This window comes from Bufo gargarizans, chromosome 6 (genome assembly GCF_014858855.1).
Source record: "Bufo gargarizans isolate SCDJY-AF-19 chromosome 6, ASM1485885v1, whole genome shotgun sequence".
Lineage (NCBI taxonomy): Eukaryota > Metazoa > Chordata > Amphibia > Anura > Bufonidae > Bufo > Bufo gargarizans.
Genome location: NC_058085.1, coordinates 34,728,633 through 34,743,624, shown reverse-complemented (window position 1 = coordinate 34,743,624; position 14,992 = coordinate 34,728,633). Strand labels below are relative to the sequence as shown.

Sequence of the window (14,992 nt, the reverse complement as noted above, 5' to 3'; positions counted from 1 at the left end):
CTCTCACCCAGCATGGGTATATGTAAAAATACACTCCAAAACACATTTCCCTACTTCTCCTGAGTACGGCGATACCACATGTGTGACATTTTTTTGCAGCCAAGATGCGCAAAGGGGCCCAAATTCCAATGAGTACCTTTAGGATTTCACAGGGCATTTTTACGCATTTGGATTCTGTGAGGGGTATGATGAGTTCATGTAAGATTTAATTTTTTGGCACAAGTTAGTGGAATATGAGACCTTTTGTTTTTTGTTTTTTTTCTTACAATTTCCACTAACTTGTGGGAAAAAGTAGCTAACTAACTGGCGGTGATAAGGGACCCTTAGGCCCCATTTACACGTCCGCAATTCTGTTCCGCATTTTGCCGGAACGGAACTGCGGACCCATTCATTTCTATGGGGACAGACTTTGTCCCGCTCGGATCCGGAATTGCGGATCTGCACTTCCGGGTCCGCACTTCCGTTCTGCAAAAATATAGAACATGTCCTATTCTTGTCCAAAATTGCGGACAAGAAAAGGCATTTTCTATATAGTTCTGACAATGTACAGATCTGCAAAATGCGGAAAGCACATTGCCGGTGTCCGTGTTTTGCAGAACACATACGGACGTCTGAATGGAGCCTTACAGGAGGGTGATCAGGGAGTCTATATGGGGTGATCAGGGGTTAATAAGTGACGGGGGGGGGGGTGTAGTGTGGTGATTGGTGCTACTTACAGAGCTGCCTGTGTCCTCTGGTGGTCGATCCAAGCAAAAGGGACCACCAGAGGACCAGGTAGCAGGTATATCGGATGCTGTTAACAAAACAGCATCTAATATACCTTTCTAATGCGATTATTTTAACATCTACAGCCTGCCAGCGAATGATCATCGCTGGCAGGCTGTAGTATAACTTCCGAGCAGCGCGCGTTCACAGGAAATCTCGGGTCTCACGAGATGACGCCTTTTCGGCGTTAGTGAGACCCGAGAGAGCCGCCGCACTGACGCCTTTCGGCGTTAGTGTGACGGCAAGCGGTTAAAGTGTATTTTATTTGAAGGCGTGTATATATCCACAGGACTAAGAGCTGTAAACCGAAGGACAGCTTAAAGGGGTTGTCCAGCCGTTAACATTGATGACCTATCATCAGGATTGGTAATCAATATCTGTTAGATGAGGAGACTGTGTTCCATGTGGGTACCGCTTCCTCTTCATTACGCTGCACTTGGTCTCAGAAGTGCAGTGTAATACAGGGAGTGCAGAATTATTAGGCAAGTTGTATTTTGAGGATTCATTTTATTATTGAACAACAACCATGTTCTCAATGAACCCAAAAAACTCATTAATATCAAAGCTGAATATTTTTGGAAGTAGTTTTTAGTTTGTTTTTAGTTTTAGCTATTTTAGGGGGATATCTGTGTGTGCAGGTGACTATTACCGTGCATAATTATTAGGCAACTTAACAAAAAACAAATATATACCCATTTCAATTATTTATTTTTACCAGTGAAACCAATATAACATCTCAACATTCACAAATATACATTTCTGACATTCAAAAACAAAACAAAAACAAATCAGTGACCAATATAGCCACCTTTCTTTGCAAGGACACTCAAAAGCCTGCCATCCATGGATTCTGTCAGTGTTTTGATCTGTTCACCATCAACATTGCGTGCAGCAGCAACCACAGCCTCCCAGACACTGTTCAGAGAGGTGTACTGTTTTCCCTCCTTGTAAATCTCACATTTGATGATGGACCATAGGTTCTCAATGGGGTTCAGATCAGGTGAACAAGGAGGCCATGTCATTAGATTTTCTTCTTTTATACCCTTTCTTGACAGCCACGCTGTGAAGTACTTGGACGCATGTGATGGAGCATTGTCCTGCATGAAAATCATGTTTTTCTTGAAGGATGCAGACTTCTTCCTGTACCACTGCTTGAAGAAGGTGTCTTCCAGAAACTGGCAGTAGGACTGGGAGTTGAGCTTGACTCCATCCTCAACCCGAAAAAGGCCCCACAAGCTCATCTTTGATGATACCAGCCCAAACCAGTACTCCACCTCCACTTTGCTGGCGTCTGAGTCGGACTGGAGCTCTCTGCCCTTTACCAATCCAGCCACGGGCCCATCCATCTGGCCCATCAAGACTCACTCTCATTTCATCAGTCCATAAAACCTTAGAAAAATCAGTCTTGAGATATTTCTTGGCCCAGTCTTGACGTTTCAGCTTGTGTGTCTTGTTCAGTGGTGGTCGTCTTTCAGCCTTTCTTACCTTGGCCATGTCTCTGAGTATTGCACACCTTGTGCTTTTGGGCACTCCAGTGATGTTGCAGCTCTGAAATATGGCCAAACTGGTGGCAAGTGGCATCTTGGCAGCTGCACGCTTGACTTTTCTCAGTTCATGGGCAGTTATTTTGCGCCTTGGTTTTTCCACACGCTTCTTGCGACCCTGTTGACTATTTTGAATGAAACGCTTGATTGTTCGATGATCACGCTTCAGAAGCTTTGCAATTTTAAGAGTGCTGCATCCCTCTGCAAGATATCTCACTATTTTTGACTTTTCTGAGCCTGTCAAGTCCTTCTTTTGACCCATTTTGCCAAAGGAAAGGAAGTTGCCTAATAATTATGCACACCTGATATAGGATGTTGATGTCATTAGACCACACCCCTTCTCATTACAGAGATGCACATCACCTAATATGCTTAATTGGTAGTAGGCTTTTGAGCCTATACAGCTTGGAGTAAGACAACATGCATAAAGAGGATGATGTGGTCAAAATACTCATTTGCCTAATAATTCTGCACTCCCTGTACAAGTACCTGCTCTGTTCAAGGGGACAAAGAAGGAATAATGGGGTAAAGGCAAGATAAGCAATGTGATACTGTACTGGATAGGTCAAGTATTCCCATGTAGAGGGTATTTAAGTGGGAGGGGAATGGATGTCCTACCACCCCTAATTATGTACCGGTTTTAATTACTCTCACCCCTCTCTGGCTAATGCTTGATGTTTTTTTTTTTTTTTTATATAATTTTATTTATTTATTTTATCCCAGTCAAAAGAATATCAATCGTAGCATTAACATTGGTATTCCATTACATATATGACATTGATCATAAGCATAAATTGTCAGAGGAAACATGAATATGGGTATTCAGCATGTTACATCGTAAGGTACAATAAAATAACAACTCCCCCCTTCGCCTGCATCAGCTTAAACTCCATAACCAGCTACCAGACTATATAAGCTCATAATTGGGTCTATGCCACTTTTAAAGCCCCCAGCTTATCCCTTAGATCTTCCACCAAATACCATTCTGTCAACTTGAAGGGAGACATAATCTTTACATATTCACAGGGTTCAATATGGCTCAATACGAATTTGCGCCATGTTTGGTATAGCTTTTTCCCCAAAATCTCTTTTTGTTGTATTGCCTCAAGCCACTCAAGATGGAATGTACGCTTAAGTCATGTGATGACCATAGAGACAGAAGGGGTCTGAGGTTGGAGCCATACGTTTAGTATACTTTTTTTTGCCCCTAGTAAAATTTTGTGCCCCATTGGCGTGATAGATGCCGTTGTATAATGATCTGACTGTTCGTCTCTGATAACTTGGATATGTAGCCATTGCAAGGGTAACGTCTGCTTCGCTCCTACCACGATTTTTCAGTAGATCCGAAACATCACTCCAATATGTCTTCAACTTTGGACAGCTCCATAATCCATGAAACAAGTCTGATTTTGAAAGAGCACACTTGGGGCATGCAGTCAACCTATCTTGTCTTGCACCAGAACTAGGAACGTCGAACCCATATATTGCGTGATGTAAAAACTTTAAATGTGTCTCTCGCCAGTTCTCATCTGGAATGGCTTTGTATAGCGCCCCTATGCCTGAACAGACAGACTGGTGTATATCCTTTATCTCTAAAAGTGTCTCCCATCTCCGGAACATCTTCCTAGGATCCACTCTCTCCCATTTTGTTCCTAAGAGATTGATAGAGAAGCGAAATTGTCGGCCTGGTTCTCATCCTCAGGAGTGAATCAAACTCATTCGCTCTCCATTCCTTTGTTAGGTCTTTGCACAAACCCTTACCATAGGACATGAGCTTCATGTATGGTAGGGAGGTCTGGTCCTGCAATTTCCACTTCTCTCTCAATTCTATATGCGTCATCCATCTAGATTCCGTCTCATGAAATAGGTCACCCATTCTCCTAACCCCTTTCTGTGCCCACGCAAGCGTAGTTTTGCTACTCCTTCCCGGCTCAAAACTGGGGTTGGCTGTTATTGGGAGATGTTTAGACATTCGATAAGGCAGACCATGCATCCTCCGTAGTATTTTCCATACAATAATGGTGTCCCTTAGCAACAAGGATTTCTTAATTGGCCCTGGCAAACTGGAAATACTGGTATGCAGCAATGCCATCAGGTCCCAAGGCTTTGCTAACTGTTTTTCCAGACTAAGGTTGGAGTAAAAAGACGTCTGGTTTGCCCAATCCAATATATATCTGCTGTTACAGGCAATATTGTAACCCCGAATGTCTGGGAAATTGACGCCACCCAAATCCTTTCTCACTTTCAGTTTATCCAAAGCAATTCTTGGCTTTTTGCCTTGCCATATAAACTGCACAAATTTACTCTCCAAGAGTTTAACATCCACATGCCGTAATAATAGCGGGATCGTCTGCATCGGGTATAGCAATTTGGCAACCCCCATCATCTTCACCAAACAGCATCTCCCCATCAAGGAGAGGGGCAGTCCCTGCCATCTAAATCGGCTCCGATTCGGGACAGTAATGGCGGAAAGTTAAGTTGATATAAGGAGTGGGGATCCCTCCCTATTTTTACCCCAAGATATGTTATGTATGATTTGGCTATACTGATTCCCAGATCCCCGTTCATTTTATTTAGGGTGTCACTCATGGGTAATAGAGGCAGGAATTCCCATTTAGATATGTTCACCTTGTATCCAGAATAACTACCAAAAGCCTCCAAGGCCTTAAAGACAACTGGGATGTGTTCCTCCGGTTTAGCTAAGAATAGGACTACATCATCAGCAAAGAGTGCTGCCTTCACCTGTGACAAACCCACCTCTACACCTTTATACAGATCTGATGAACACAGAAGCCGTGACAGGGGTTCCAATGTCAAATTAAATAGCAGAGGAGAAAGCCGATACCCCTGTCTCATGCCCTTCTCCAGTTTAAAGGGTTTGGAAAGGTATCCCTGGGTGTACACCCGCGCCATCGGGTTCTTGTATAGATTTGTAATAAACGTCCTAAAAGCTCCCGTGAATCCTAGTCTGTCTAACACTGCCTCTAGCCATGCCCACCATACATTATCAAAAGCTTTTTCAGCATCCAAGGTGAGCATGGCCGGAGTTTCCCCCGGCCAGAACTGCTAAAACCGTCCTAATGTTCATGACCGCCTAACGACCTTGCACAAACCCCACCTGTTCAGTCCCTATCAGGGACGGAAGAAAGGAGGCCAGCCTGTCAGCCATAATTTTGGACAGAATCTTTGTGTCTACATTTATTAAGGATATAGGCTTATAGGAACTAAGTAGAAAGGGATCCTTCCCTGGTTTGAGCAGGAGTTTAATATAAGATATATTTTCTTTGTCTGGGTGGAACTTGCCCTTCAATATATCATTGTAGAGCTGCACCATTACTGGGGATACCTGTGAAATTAATATCTTATAATATTCTCCCGAGAAACCATCAGGCCCTGGGGCTTTTGCATTTTTTAGGCCTTTAATGACCAATTGGAGTTCCTCCATGGTCACATCCGCATTTAATCTCTGAAGTTGGTCAGGTGTTACCGTGGGCAATTTTACACGTTCTAAATGGGTATCTACTAGTGGTGTCGAGGGGCCATCCTCATATAGAGCCGCATAGTATTGACCTACTACTTCGTTTATACCTGCCGGATCAATCACCACCTTCCCCTTATCATCCTGAAGGCTGGATATAAACTGAGGCATTCTTTGGCCTTTGGCTAGATTAGTCAGTAAACGGCCTGCTTTGTTCCCGTATCTGTACAGTTTAGCTTCAAAATTAGTTTGTCTGAGAGAATCTCAGTTTTTTTCACTTATTTCAAAGGCTTTACGCGCTTCTACCCACTTTGCCTTATTTTCTGCCGAGGGTAACTCTGTAAACTGCCTGTACATCTGTCTGACTTTAACACTTGCTCGTTCTAGTGATTGCTGGCATGCTTTTTTCCTACTGAACACATAACTCATGATACACCCTCTCAAAACCGCATTGGACGTAGGCCAGAAAAGTTCTGGGGTGTCCATGTGGACCTGATTTATTCTCCTTATACTCTTCCCACCAACCTATTAGTTTATTTTGAAAATCCTCCATCGATAATCTGAACCCTTTAAGAAGGTGTCCCTCAAGATCAAGGTTACCGGAGCATGATCTAATATATTAATATCACCTATATCAGCATGTTCCACTAAGCCCGGTAGAGATCGCTGAGTAAAAATATAATCAATGCGTGACCATGAGCTGATGTTTTTATTATATAAGTGTAAAATGCATTTCTATTTTTTCTTTTTTGTAATTTACTAATAAAAAAATAAAAAAATAGATGGAAGAACTGCCTTGACAAGCTATGTAACTCCTCTTCCAATCCCATGAAAAAGAGAACACAACATCTACACTTTATAATTTCCTCTTAGTATCTCCAGTAATTGTATTTTACATGGGATTTTGTAGGATTTTCCATTGTCTCATCTTCTCTCCATTCAGGTTCCTACAATATATGATCCGCTCAGTGGAGATCTTCTATATAAGATCCTTCTCCTGATTGACCCGTCAAGAATGGATAGGAACAGGAACAAGATGGCGGAGCGTATAATAAAGCTCACCCTAGAGATCCTCTTCCGGCTTACTGGAGAGGTGAGAGATTCTGATGATGTCACATTACATCATCTTATCTATGTTACTAACAGATGGACATACAGTGGTGCTTGAACGTTTGTGAAGCTTTCAAAGTTTCTATATTTCTGTTTAAATTTTACGTTTACTTTTTTTCAACCATTTTTTTGGTAGAAGGACTTGTGTGTTTAGGGTCATTGTCTTGCTGCATGACCCACATTCGCTTGAGATTCAGCTCACGGACAAATGACCTGGTGTTTGCTGGTATAATTCCCAATTATTTGTTCCATTAATGATGGCAAGCTGTCCTGGTCCAGATGCATCAAAAAAAGCCCAAACCATGACATTACCACCACTGTCTTTCCCAGAAGGGATGACGTTTTTATGTTCATTTGGTCTCATCTGTCCACAAAACATTGTTCCAATAGTCTTATGGCTTCTCCAGGGGATCTTTAAAAAACTGCAGATGGGCAGAAGTCTTTTTGGAGAGTCAGGACTTTCTCCTTGCAATCCTGTAATGCATTCCATTGATATTCAGTGTCTTCCTGATGGTGGACTCATGAAGATTAACATTAGCTAATTTGAGAAAGCCCTTTAGTTGCTTAGAGGGTTCCTTGTGACCTCTTGGGCTATTGCATGTCTTGATCTAGGTGATATCTCTGTTGGTTGACCAGTCCTGGGGAGGGTAATAATAGTCCAAACTCTTTAGAGATTGTTTTGTGACCTTTATCAGTCTGATGAGCATCAATAACTCTTCTTCTGAGATCCTCACAAATCTCCGTTGTTTGTGCCATGATACACATCCACAAACATGTTGTGAAGATTAGACTTTAACCCTTTAAAGACCAGGCCTGAAAAGGGATTAATGACAAGACACTGTTCTGTGATGTAATGCATTTGTAACTTTCTTATTTGTTGGACTACCAAATTTTTATTTTTTTATGTGACACCTGGGTAAAACAGCAAAACATTTTTTTGGGTAATTTCATTATAGTTCTTTTTTTTTAGATATACAAACGGACACCAAAATAAAATTATTAAAATGGTTTCCTTTGGGGTTGGTCATTTTGATATATAACATGTATAGTTTTGTGTGAATGGGGTGACTATGGCGAAGGTTTCTGTTTGCTATTAATTTTTTTTACTTGTGTTTTTAATATATTTTTGGCACATAATAGAGATCAATAAAAGACCTCTGAGGGACACTGATACTATATATTTTATTTGCACCTTTCTCACTGTAACTGGAGCATCCAAAGTAACCCCAATGGGGGCATTGTACACAGGCAGATCTGATCAGGGTCTTCTAGGTCTAGGATCTTGCAGCTCTGCTATAACCGAGACATCTAGCAATCATGTGATCTCCCGGTTCAATAGAAGAAGTAGCACAACTGCTTTCTCTGTTCACTGTGCTATGTGAATGCTATGCATGGAAGAAAGCAGAAGGTAGAAGTGGTAATAAACTGCTTCTGTCTAGAACTCTGAGTAGCCGACAGCCAGGAACCCAACCTGCTGCTGCTAAATTGCAGGACCAGCACTTTGGATTAAAGCCCAATACCAAGCTCTGTACATGTATGGCACTTGGTCGTTATCAGGATAAATTAAACAGGTCTCCAACTCACACCTAATTGTCATCCCATTGATTGAAAACACTTGACTCTAATTTCCCCTTCATACAGATTGGATATTTCTCTCAGTAAATAAATTAACAAGTCTAAAATTTTTGACTCATAAGTTTGCTTTCGTTATCATTATCTACTTTTAGGAAAAACTTTCAAGGACCACTATAGAGTAGAGGTGAGAGATTCTGATGATGTCACATTACATCATCTTATCTATGTTACTAACAGATGGACATGACTGGAGAGGTGAGGGACTCTGGAGATGTATGGAGTGATATTTATTACCGTGTCTCTCCATAACCAGGACTACACAGTGGTGAAGAAGACCTCTAGTGAGCGCTGTCAGGCCCCTGTGTCTGAAGGATGGGGAAGAACCCTGAGCCCAATCACAGGGCCTCCACCTCACCCCCTGATACATGAGGAAATCAATAGAGAGAAGATCCTAGAACTCACCAACAAGATGATTGAGCTGCTGACTGGAGAGGTGACACTGCTGGGAATGCTGGGATATTATACAGGAACGCTATGAACTGATCTGGGTGATGACTGTATCATTGTGTTGTCAGGTTCCTATAAGGTGTCAGGATGTCACCGTCTATTTCTCCATAGAGGAGTGGGAGTATTTAGAAGGACACAAAGATCTGTACAAGGACGTCATGATGGAGGATCATCCACCCCTCACACATCCAGGTAATAGACATGACTAGAGATGAGAAAAGTTTTCAAAAATTGATACAAACGCTTTGCCGAATTTCTCCAAGAAATTTGCTTTGTTAGGAATGAATTTGCCACAAATTGCTTTGAGTTAGGTATACCCAGGCCTCTCAATGAGAACAGTATATTTAGGTCGGCGGCCAGTCATTCAAAAATGGCGCCGTGGACACTGAGTGTCTGCTGTTTTAACTCCGGATGGGCTGGCTGCACTGCATTATGGGTGATCTCTTGTTCACTGGCTTGTCTCCCCTACACTTACTTTCACTTTGTAACACATGCAACTGCCATTTTAGGAAAAAATCTGATTCGTTACCACGAAGCACCCGGAAATTTGGCTTCGTGATAAATCAAAGTTTTCCTGAAATTCAGAACAAATTCAACTTTGTTAAGTTCGATTCGCTCAACACTAGACATGACTAAATCCACACGACTTCTCATTATTTGTATAAAAGGAATGAATTCAGTCACTGGATGTGTTTCCTACAGTTAAGGAAGAGAGAAGAACACCGGAGAGATGTCCCAGTTCTCCTCTTCTTCCACAGGATGGTTCAGAAGAACATCACGATGTCCAACAGGATGATCAGGTAGATGGAGATAAGGGTATCATGATGGAGGATCGCTGGCCCCTCATATCACCAGGTAATAGACATGACTAAATACACACGTCCTCTCATTATCTGTATGTAAGGAATGAATTCAGTCACTGGTTGTGTTTCCTACAGTTAAGGAAGAGATAAAAACACCGGAGAGATGTTCCAGTCCTCTTCCACAGGATGGTTCAGAAGAACATCACAATGTCCCACAGGATGATCAGGTAGATGGAGATAAGGTCTCATGAAATGTTTCCTATGATCTGTAGAAGGCTGAGAAGATCTTGTTTTATCCACCAGTATTATATGTTTTATCCTTGTATAATCAGAGGTGCAGATGGCAGGATTACTGCTGACCATAGACATTACATGGTGTCTGAATCTTCTCCCAGTTTACTGGTTATGGAGACTGCTGGACAGAATAAGGAACCAACAGATTGGATTTATACAGGAGACCTTTAGATATTTGGGTCAGATAACTCCTGCTGTCTGGTAATTTTTGGTTGACATGTTAATTACTGATCTTTTCTGGTCATACAAAACATTCCACACAACTTCAGCAACCGTTTGATGACTTTTACAATATTTGTTTTGCAGTTTTTGGATCCGGGAAAAGATCTGAACATTATATATGTTACAGAGCCATATGAGATGGATGACGAGCAGAGTATAGAGGACATTCCTACAGATAACCGCCCAGGTGCGTAGTAACCACTAAATAAAATTTAAAAAAAAGAGAAAAGCCACAGATTCTACTTATTCACTGGATACAACAGTTTTATGTTAAATTCTATAAAGGCTATGGATGCCTCTGGGGGCAATTTCTTTTTATTATTGCATTTTGCTAATTTTGGACAAACAATTTTGCAGTTGGTCTTTGACCTGGTTTTGGCTCATAATCACTAATGGAAATCGCTGAACAAAATCAGACTGTGTGACTAAAGCCTTATAGCGATGGTCTATCTTCAGGTTAGGTATCAGTATCTGATCAGTGGTGGTCAGACTCCCAGACACCCACCGATTAAAGAGGCCATAGCACTCTGGTGAATGCTGTGGCTCATTCCTAGGCCAGTGATTCCACATTCATCGGTCACACGGGTCAGACTCTGCTCAGTCCCATTCAAGTGAATGAGGCTGAGCTGCCATAACAAGCACAGCCGCTATCCAATGGACAGGGCTGTGTTTGGTAAGCTGCAAGGAGCCGGAGTGCTGTGTCTTCATCAAACAACTGATTGGCGGGGATGCGAGGAGTCAGACCACCACTGATCACATACTGATGACCTATCCTGAGGATACATCATCAGTATAAAACTCCCAGAAAACCCTTTTAGTGTGACTGAGATGAGACAGACCAGGTATAAAATGCTAGTGGTCCTTGTCAATGGTCACACATCCAAAGTGGTCCAACCTTTATTTTGCATTCTGCAATAGGCTATATGTTGAGACAGGATAATAAAAACACTGGGTGGCATCTCTCCTTGCTGTGATACACGCTGCCACTCTTTCTTGGTAGCAGTCATACAGATACTGAATAGCCTCCTATTGTATATCATTCCAAGCTCTTTCAACTTGGAACCATAGTTCAGCCAAGGTGGTTGTTGGCTGCTGTGCATGGTCAATCTGTTGCCACCGTCCAGTCCCAGATATTATTGATGGGGGAGAGATCTGGCAATCGAGCTGGCCAGGGGAGCTGCTGGGTACCCTCAAGAGCAAATTGTGTAGTGCGGGCAGTTATCTTGTTTTTTGACTCAGTCTTCTGAGCAGACGGGTAGAAAGACTAGTTCAAAACATTCCTAATGCTGGTCAATGTTGCCTTCTTGCATACCGCTGCATAGTAGTGAAGGCTAGGATGGCAAGGTGTTCTAGAAATATATAAAACCACAAGTGGCCTGTATCAATCTATGAGAATGGTGTGTATCAGCCAGTTTGCAAACAGACAATTTGCCTGAGATAATCTTAGGTAGAGAGGACCCCTCCATGCCTCTTCTAAAAAACTGTTGTACAGATGCATGTGAGGACTTACATGGGGTCGAAACCCAGTACCCTCCTACTTTTTGGCATAGCTGGCAGGATGAGCCATAATACGGTCGTGGGAAAAAGTTTTCAGTGTGACACAAATTTTGATGGCAATTTGCAGTCGCTCTAGATTGTTTTCCCTCCCCGGTCTTAGATGAAAAATTAATTTTGAAGCATTTAGAAATATATGTTATAAAATATCATTTTAGGTTATATTATTCAAAGTAATAAAAATAGTTTCATTCTTGGCAGATGACTGAACAAGAAGTTCAGTCTTCAGATTTTAAAGCAGGTGATCATGTTATACGATACATATGAAGATATACCCTCCGTGCTTCATAGCAAAAATCTATCATCTGCTTCTTTTAAATGGGCTCTATCTTTTTTTTTTCCAACAGACACTGTAGCTCAAAGTTACAGAAGTTTTGTTAACCGTCAAAGAACTCACACCGGGGAGAGGCCATTTACATGTTCAGAATGTGGGAAAAGTTACAGGATTAAATCAAGTCTTGTTACACATCAGAGGAGCCACACAGGAGAGAAGCCATATTCCTGCTCAGACTGCGGGAAACGTTTTACAGATAAATCAAATCTTGTTAAACATCAGAGAGTCCACACAGGAGAAAGGCCGTATCCGTGTTCTGATTGTGGAAAACGTTTTAGCATGAAATCACATCTTGTTAAACATCATAGGAGTCACACAGGGGAGAAGCCATTTGCATGTACAGATTGTGGGAAATGTTTTACAGATAAATCACATCTTAGCAGACATAAGAGGAGCCACACAGGGGAGAAGCCGTTTTCATGTTCACAATGTGAAAAACGTTATAAGCATAAAACAGAATTTGTTAGACATCTGAGAACTCACACAGGGGAGAAACCTTTTCCATGCCCAGAATGTGGGAAGGCTTTTAACCAGAAATCCGATCTTGTTACGCATCAGAGAATTCACACAGGGGAGAAGCCATATTTGTGTTCAGAATGTGGGAAACAATATGGCGTTAAATCACATCTTCTTAGACATCAGAAAATTCACACAAGGGAGAAGTCATTATGATAAGAAAGCTGGAAATGGTTTCCTCAGAGATCAATTCTTGCTGAGCATTAGAAAACTTCACTGTCCTGAATTTGAAAAAATCATCAGGGAAGTAGTTTTTTCTTTTAACTTTTTTTTTTTAATTGACAGATACTAGACAGCAAAAAATGCAGCCATTAACCGTAAAAGTAAAGTCAAATGTCAGAGAAAGAGGAAGCAATTAAGAGCACTAAATGACAATTACAGTATATATGCAATTATTGGTGGTGGTGGGTTTGGTGCTGAACTTCTTCTGCCTATCGCTGTATTCGGCTATCTCTGGAACTACCATAAAAAATTATTGAGCAGCTGTGCGCATGCATGACTGGCTGCTCCGTAAATTTTTGGGGGCTCCATGGGGCCCAAATTCTTGTGATTGGTGGGGGTCCCAGTGGTAGGACCCCCATCAATCTAAAAGCTATCCCCCACCCTGTGGATAGGAGATAATTTAACATAACCGGAATATCCCTTTAAAGACAAAGGAGCACCATAGAGCAGTGAAGATGTCAGACTTGTAGCCCTATTGGCTTCTTTGTTCTCCCAAGGATACTGTAGAGCAAACTTGACTAAAGATGCAAATGGAAAAGTAGGGTTTATATTATGCTGCCAGGACAAGGAATTGCCATGGAACCATGGAAATTTGAGTGAACCTCTGCAATTCTTTGTCCAGGCAGCACAATATAAACCCAACTTTACCTATTGTAGGTCTGTTATCCAAAAACCCAGATATACACCTGTGCGTCCACCACGTGCATACAGTATTCTATACCTGCATTTGCATTTATATTTGCATATCAAAGCTTTTTAAAATTATAGTTATTATTAATACAGATGAGTGAATCGATGCTTAAATTCAATGTAAATTTTCCCCAAAATTCTGATTCTTTCTAATCCAATTTGCTTGCGGTTCGATTCCGGAGAACTGAGAAAGACGAGAGACAGAAAGATGGGTTGCTTTTGATTCGAGTCTAATTTATATGGACGCAAATCAAATTGGTCGACCGATTCGGTTAAATCAGACCCTAATTGAATTTTAAGCAACACACAAATCTCTAATCGTTAATAAACATTTGCTTTTAAAACTTCTATCCTTGTGTTTGGGCTTATTTTTCTTTGTTCTTTAGAAGTTTGGAATGATATTACCTCAGAACCTATGGAGAGTGTTTCAAATATTGATATTAATTTGGGTCCAGCTCTTCTCCCTCCCTGGTGAGTCCTGTGTATATGTTTGTATGGTCAGATCTGTGTCTGTTCATCTAGGGCAGGGATGCTCAACCTGCGGCCCTCCAGCTGTTGTAAAACTACAACTCCCACCATGCCCTGCTGTAGGCTGATGGCTGTAGGTTGTCCGGGCAGGCTGGGAGTTGTAGTTTTGAAACAGCTGGAGGGCCGCAGGTTGAGCATCCCTGATCTAGGGCCTTTGAAGTTGCCTTCTAGCTAGTCACACCTCAGCAACCCGTAATAACACAGTGCTGGGTCATAAAACTCAAGAATCTATCTATACTCAGATCCTCCACAGTGACATAAGAGGATGGGGGGATGGATATAGAAAGAGAACGTTTATAAGGTATGAAAAACCAGGGCTGGGGGTCATTTCTTAGTGGCTCATCAAAGTAGTGAAGATTTGTCCTGGTTTTCTGCCTGCCCCAGCATCAGAGCCTATGCCATCAACATGAGTGTTAGGTTTCTTTTTTATTTCCTCTAATTTTAAGAAACTGTTGTACATTGTATTTCTGTATGTCTTTTGTTACACTTTTTTGTGTATATAAGCATTGTGACTCTTTTCGTCATAATAAACTCCATTTAATAAGTTATGTCTTGTGTTCTTGAACGATTCCACGTCGAAGCTCGAAGCTACCTGTTTAGATAACAGTTTGGGAGGAAATTGTAATATTTATTTAACAAACTTGCATTATATAGAGATAGTAGGGAAAACTGAAGGCTCCCTATAAAAGTGTAAGCCCTTGTAACAAACCTTAGTGGTGGCAGTGTTGAGGTATTACTGGGGAATATTAATAATTTAGAGAAATCAGTTGTTTTTGTATTGGCCGCCCAACCACATCCACACATCACGTGAACTCCAGCGAATGTAGGAAGAAATCGTTAATTTCTAATG

At 41.5% G+C, this 14,992-nt stretch overlaps 2 protein-coding genes across 2 annotated transcripts in view; both read left to right on the top strand.

Annotated features, from left to right (window-relative positions):
• Nucleotides 1-14,992, top strand: part of LOC122939925 (zinc finger protein 501-like) — a 551,407-nt gene that overhangs the window by 207,861 nt on the left and 328,554 nt on the right. The window lies entirely within an intron of this gene.
• Nucleotides 9,141-14,688, top strand: LOC122941937 (zinc finger protein 300-like). Its single transcript, XM_044299434.1, has 5 exons — nt 9,141-9,171; nt 9,682-9,834; nt 9,918-10,009; nt 10,383-10,485; nt 12,200-14,688. The coding sequence occupies exons 1-5, from the start codon at nt 9,141-9,143 to the stop codon at nt 12,856-12,858; spliced, it is 1,038 nt and encodes a 345-aa protein (XP_044155369.1). The 3' UTR covers nt 12,859-14,688.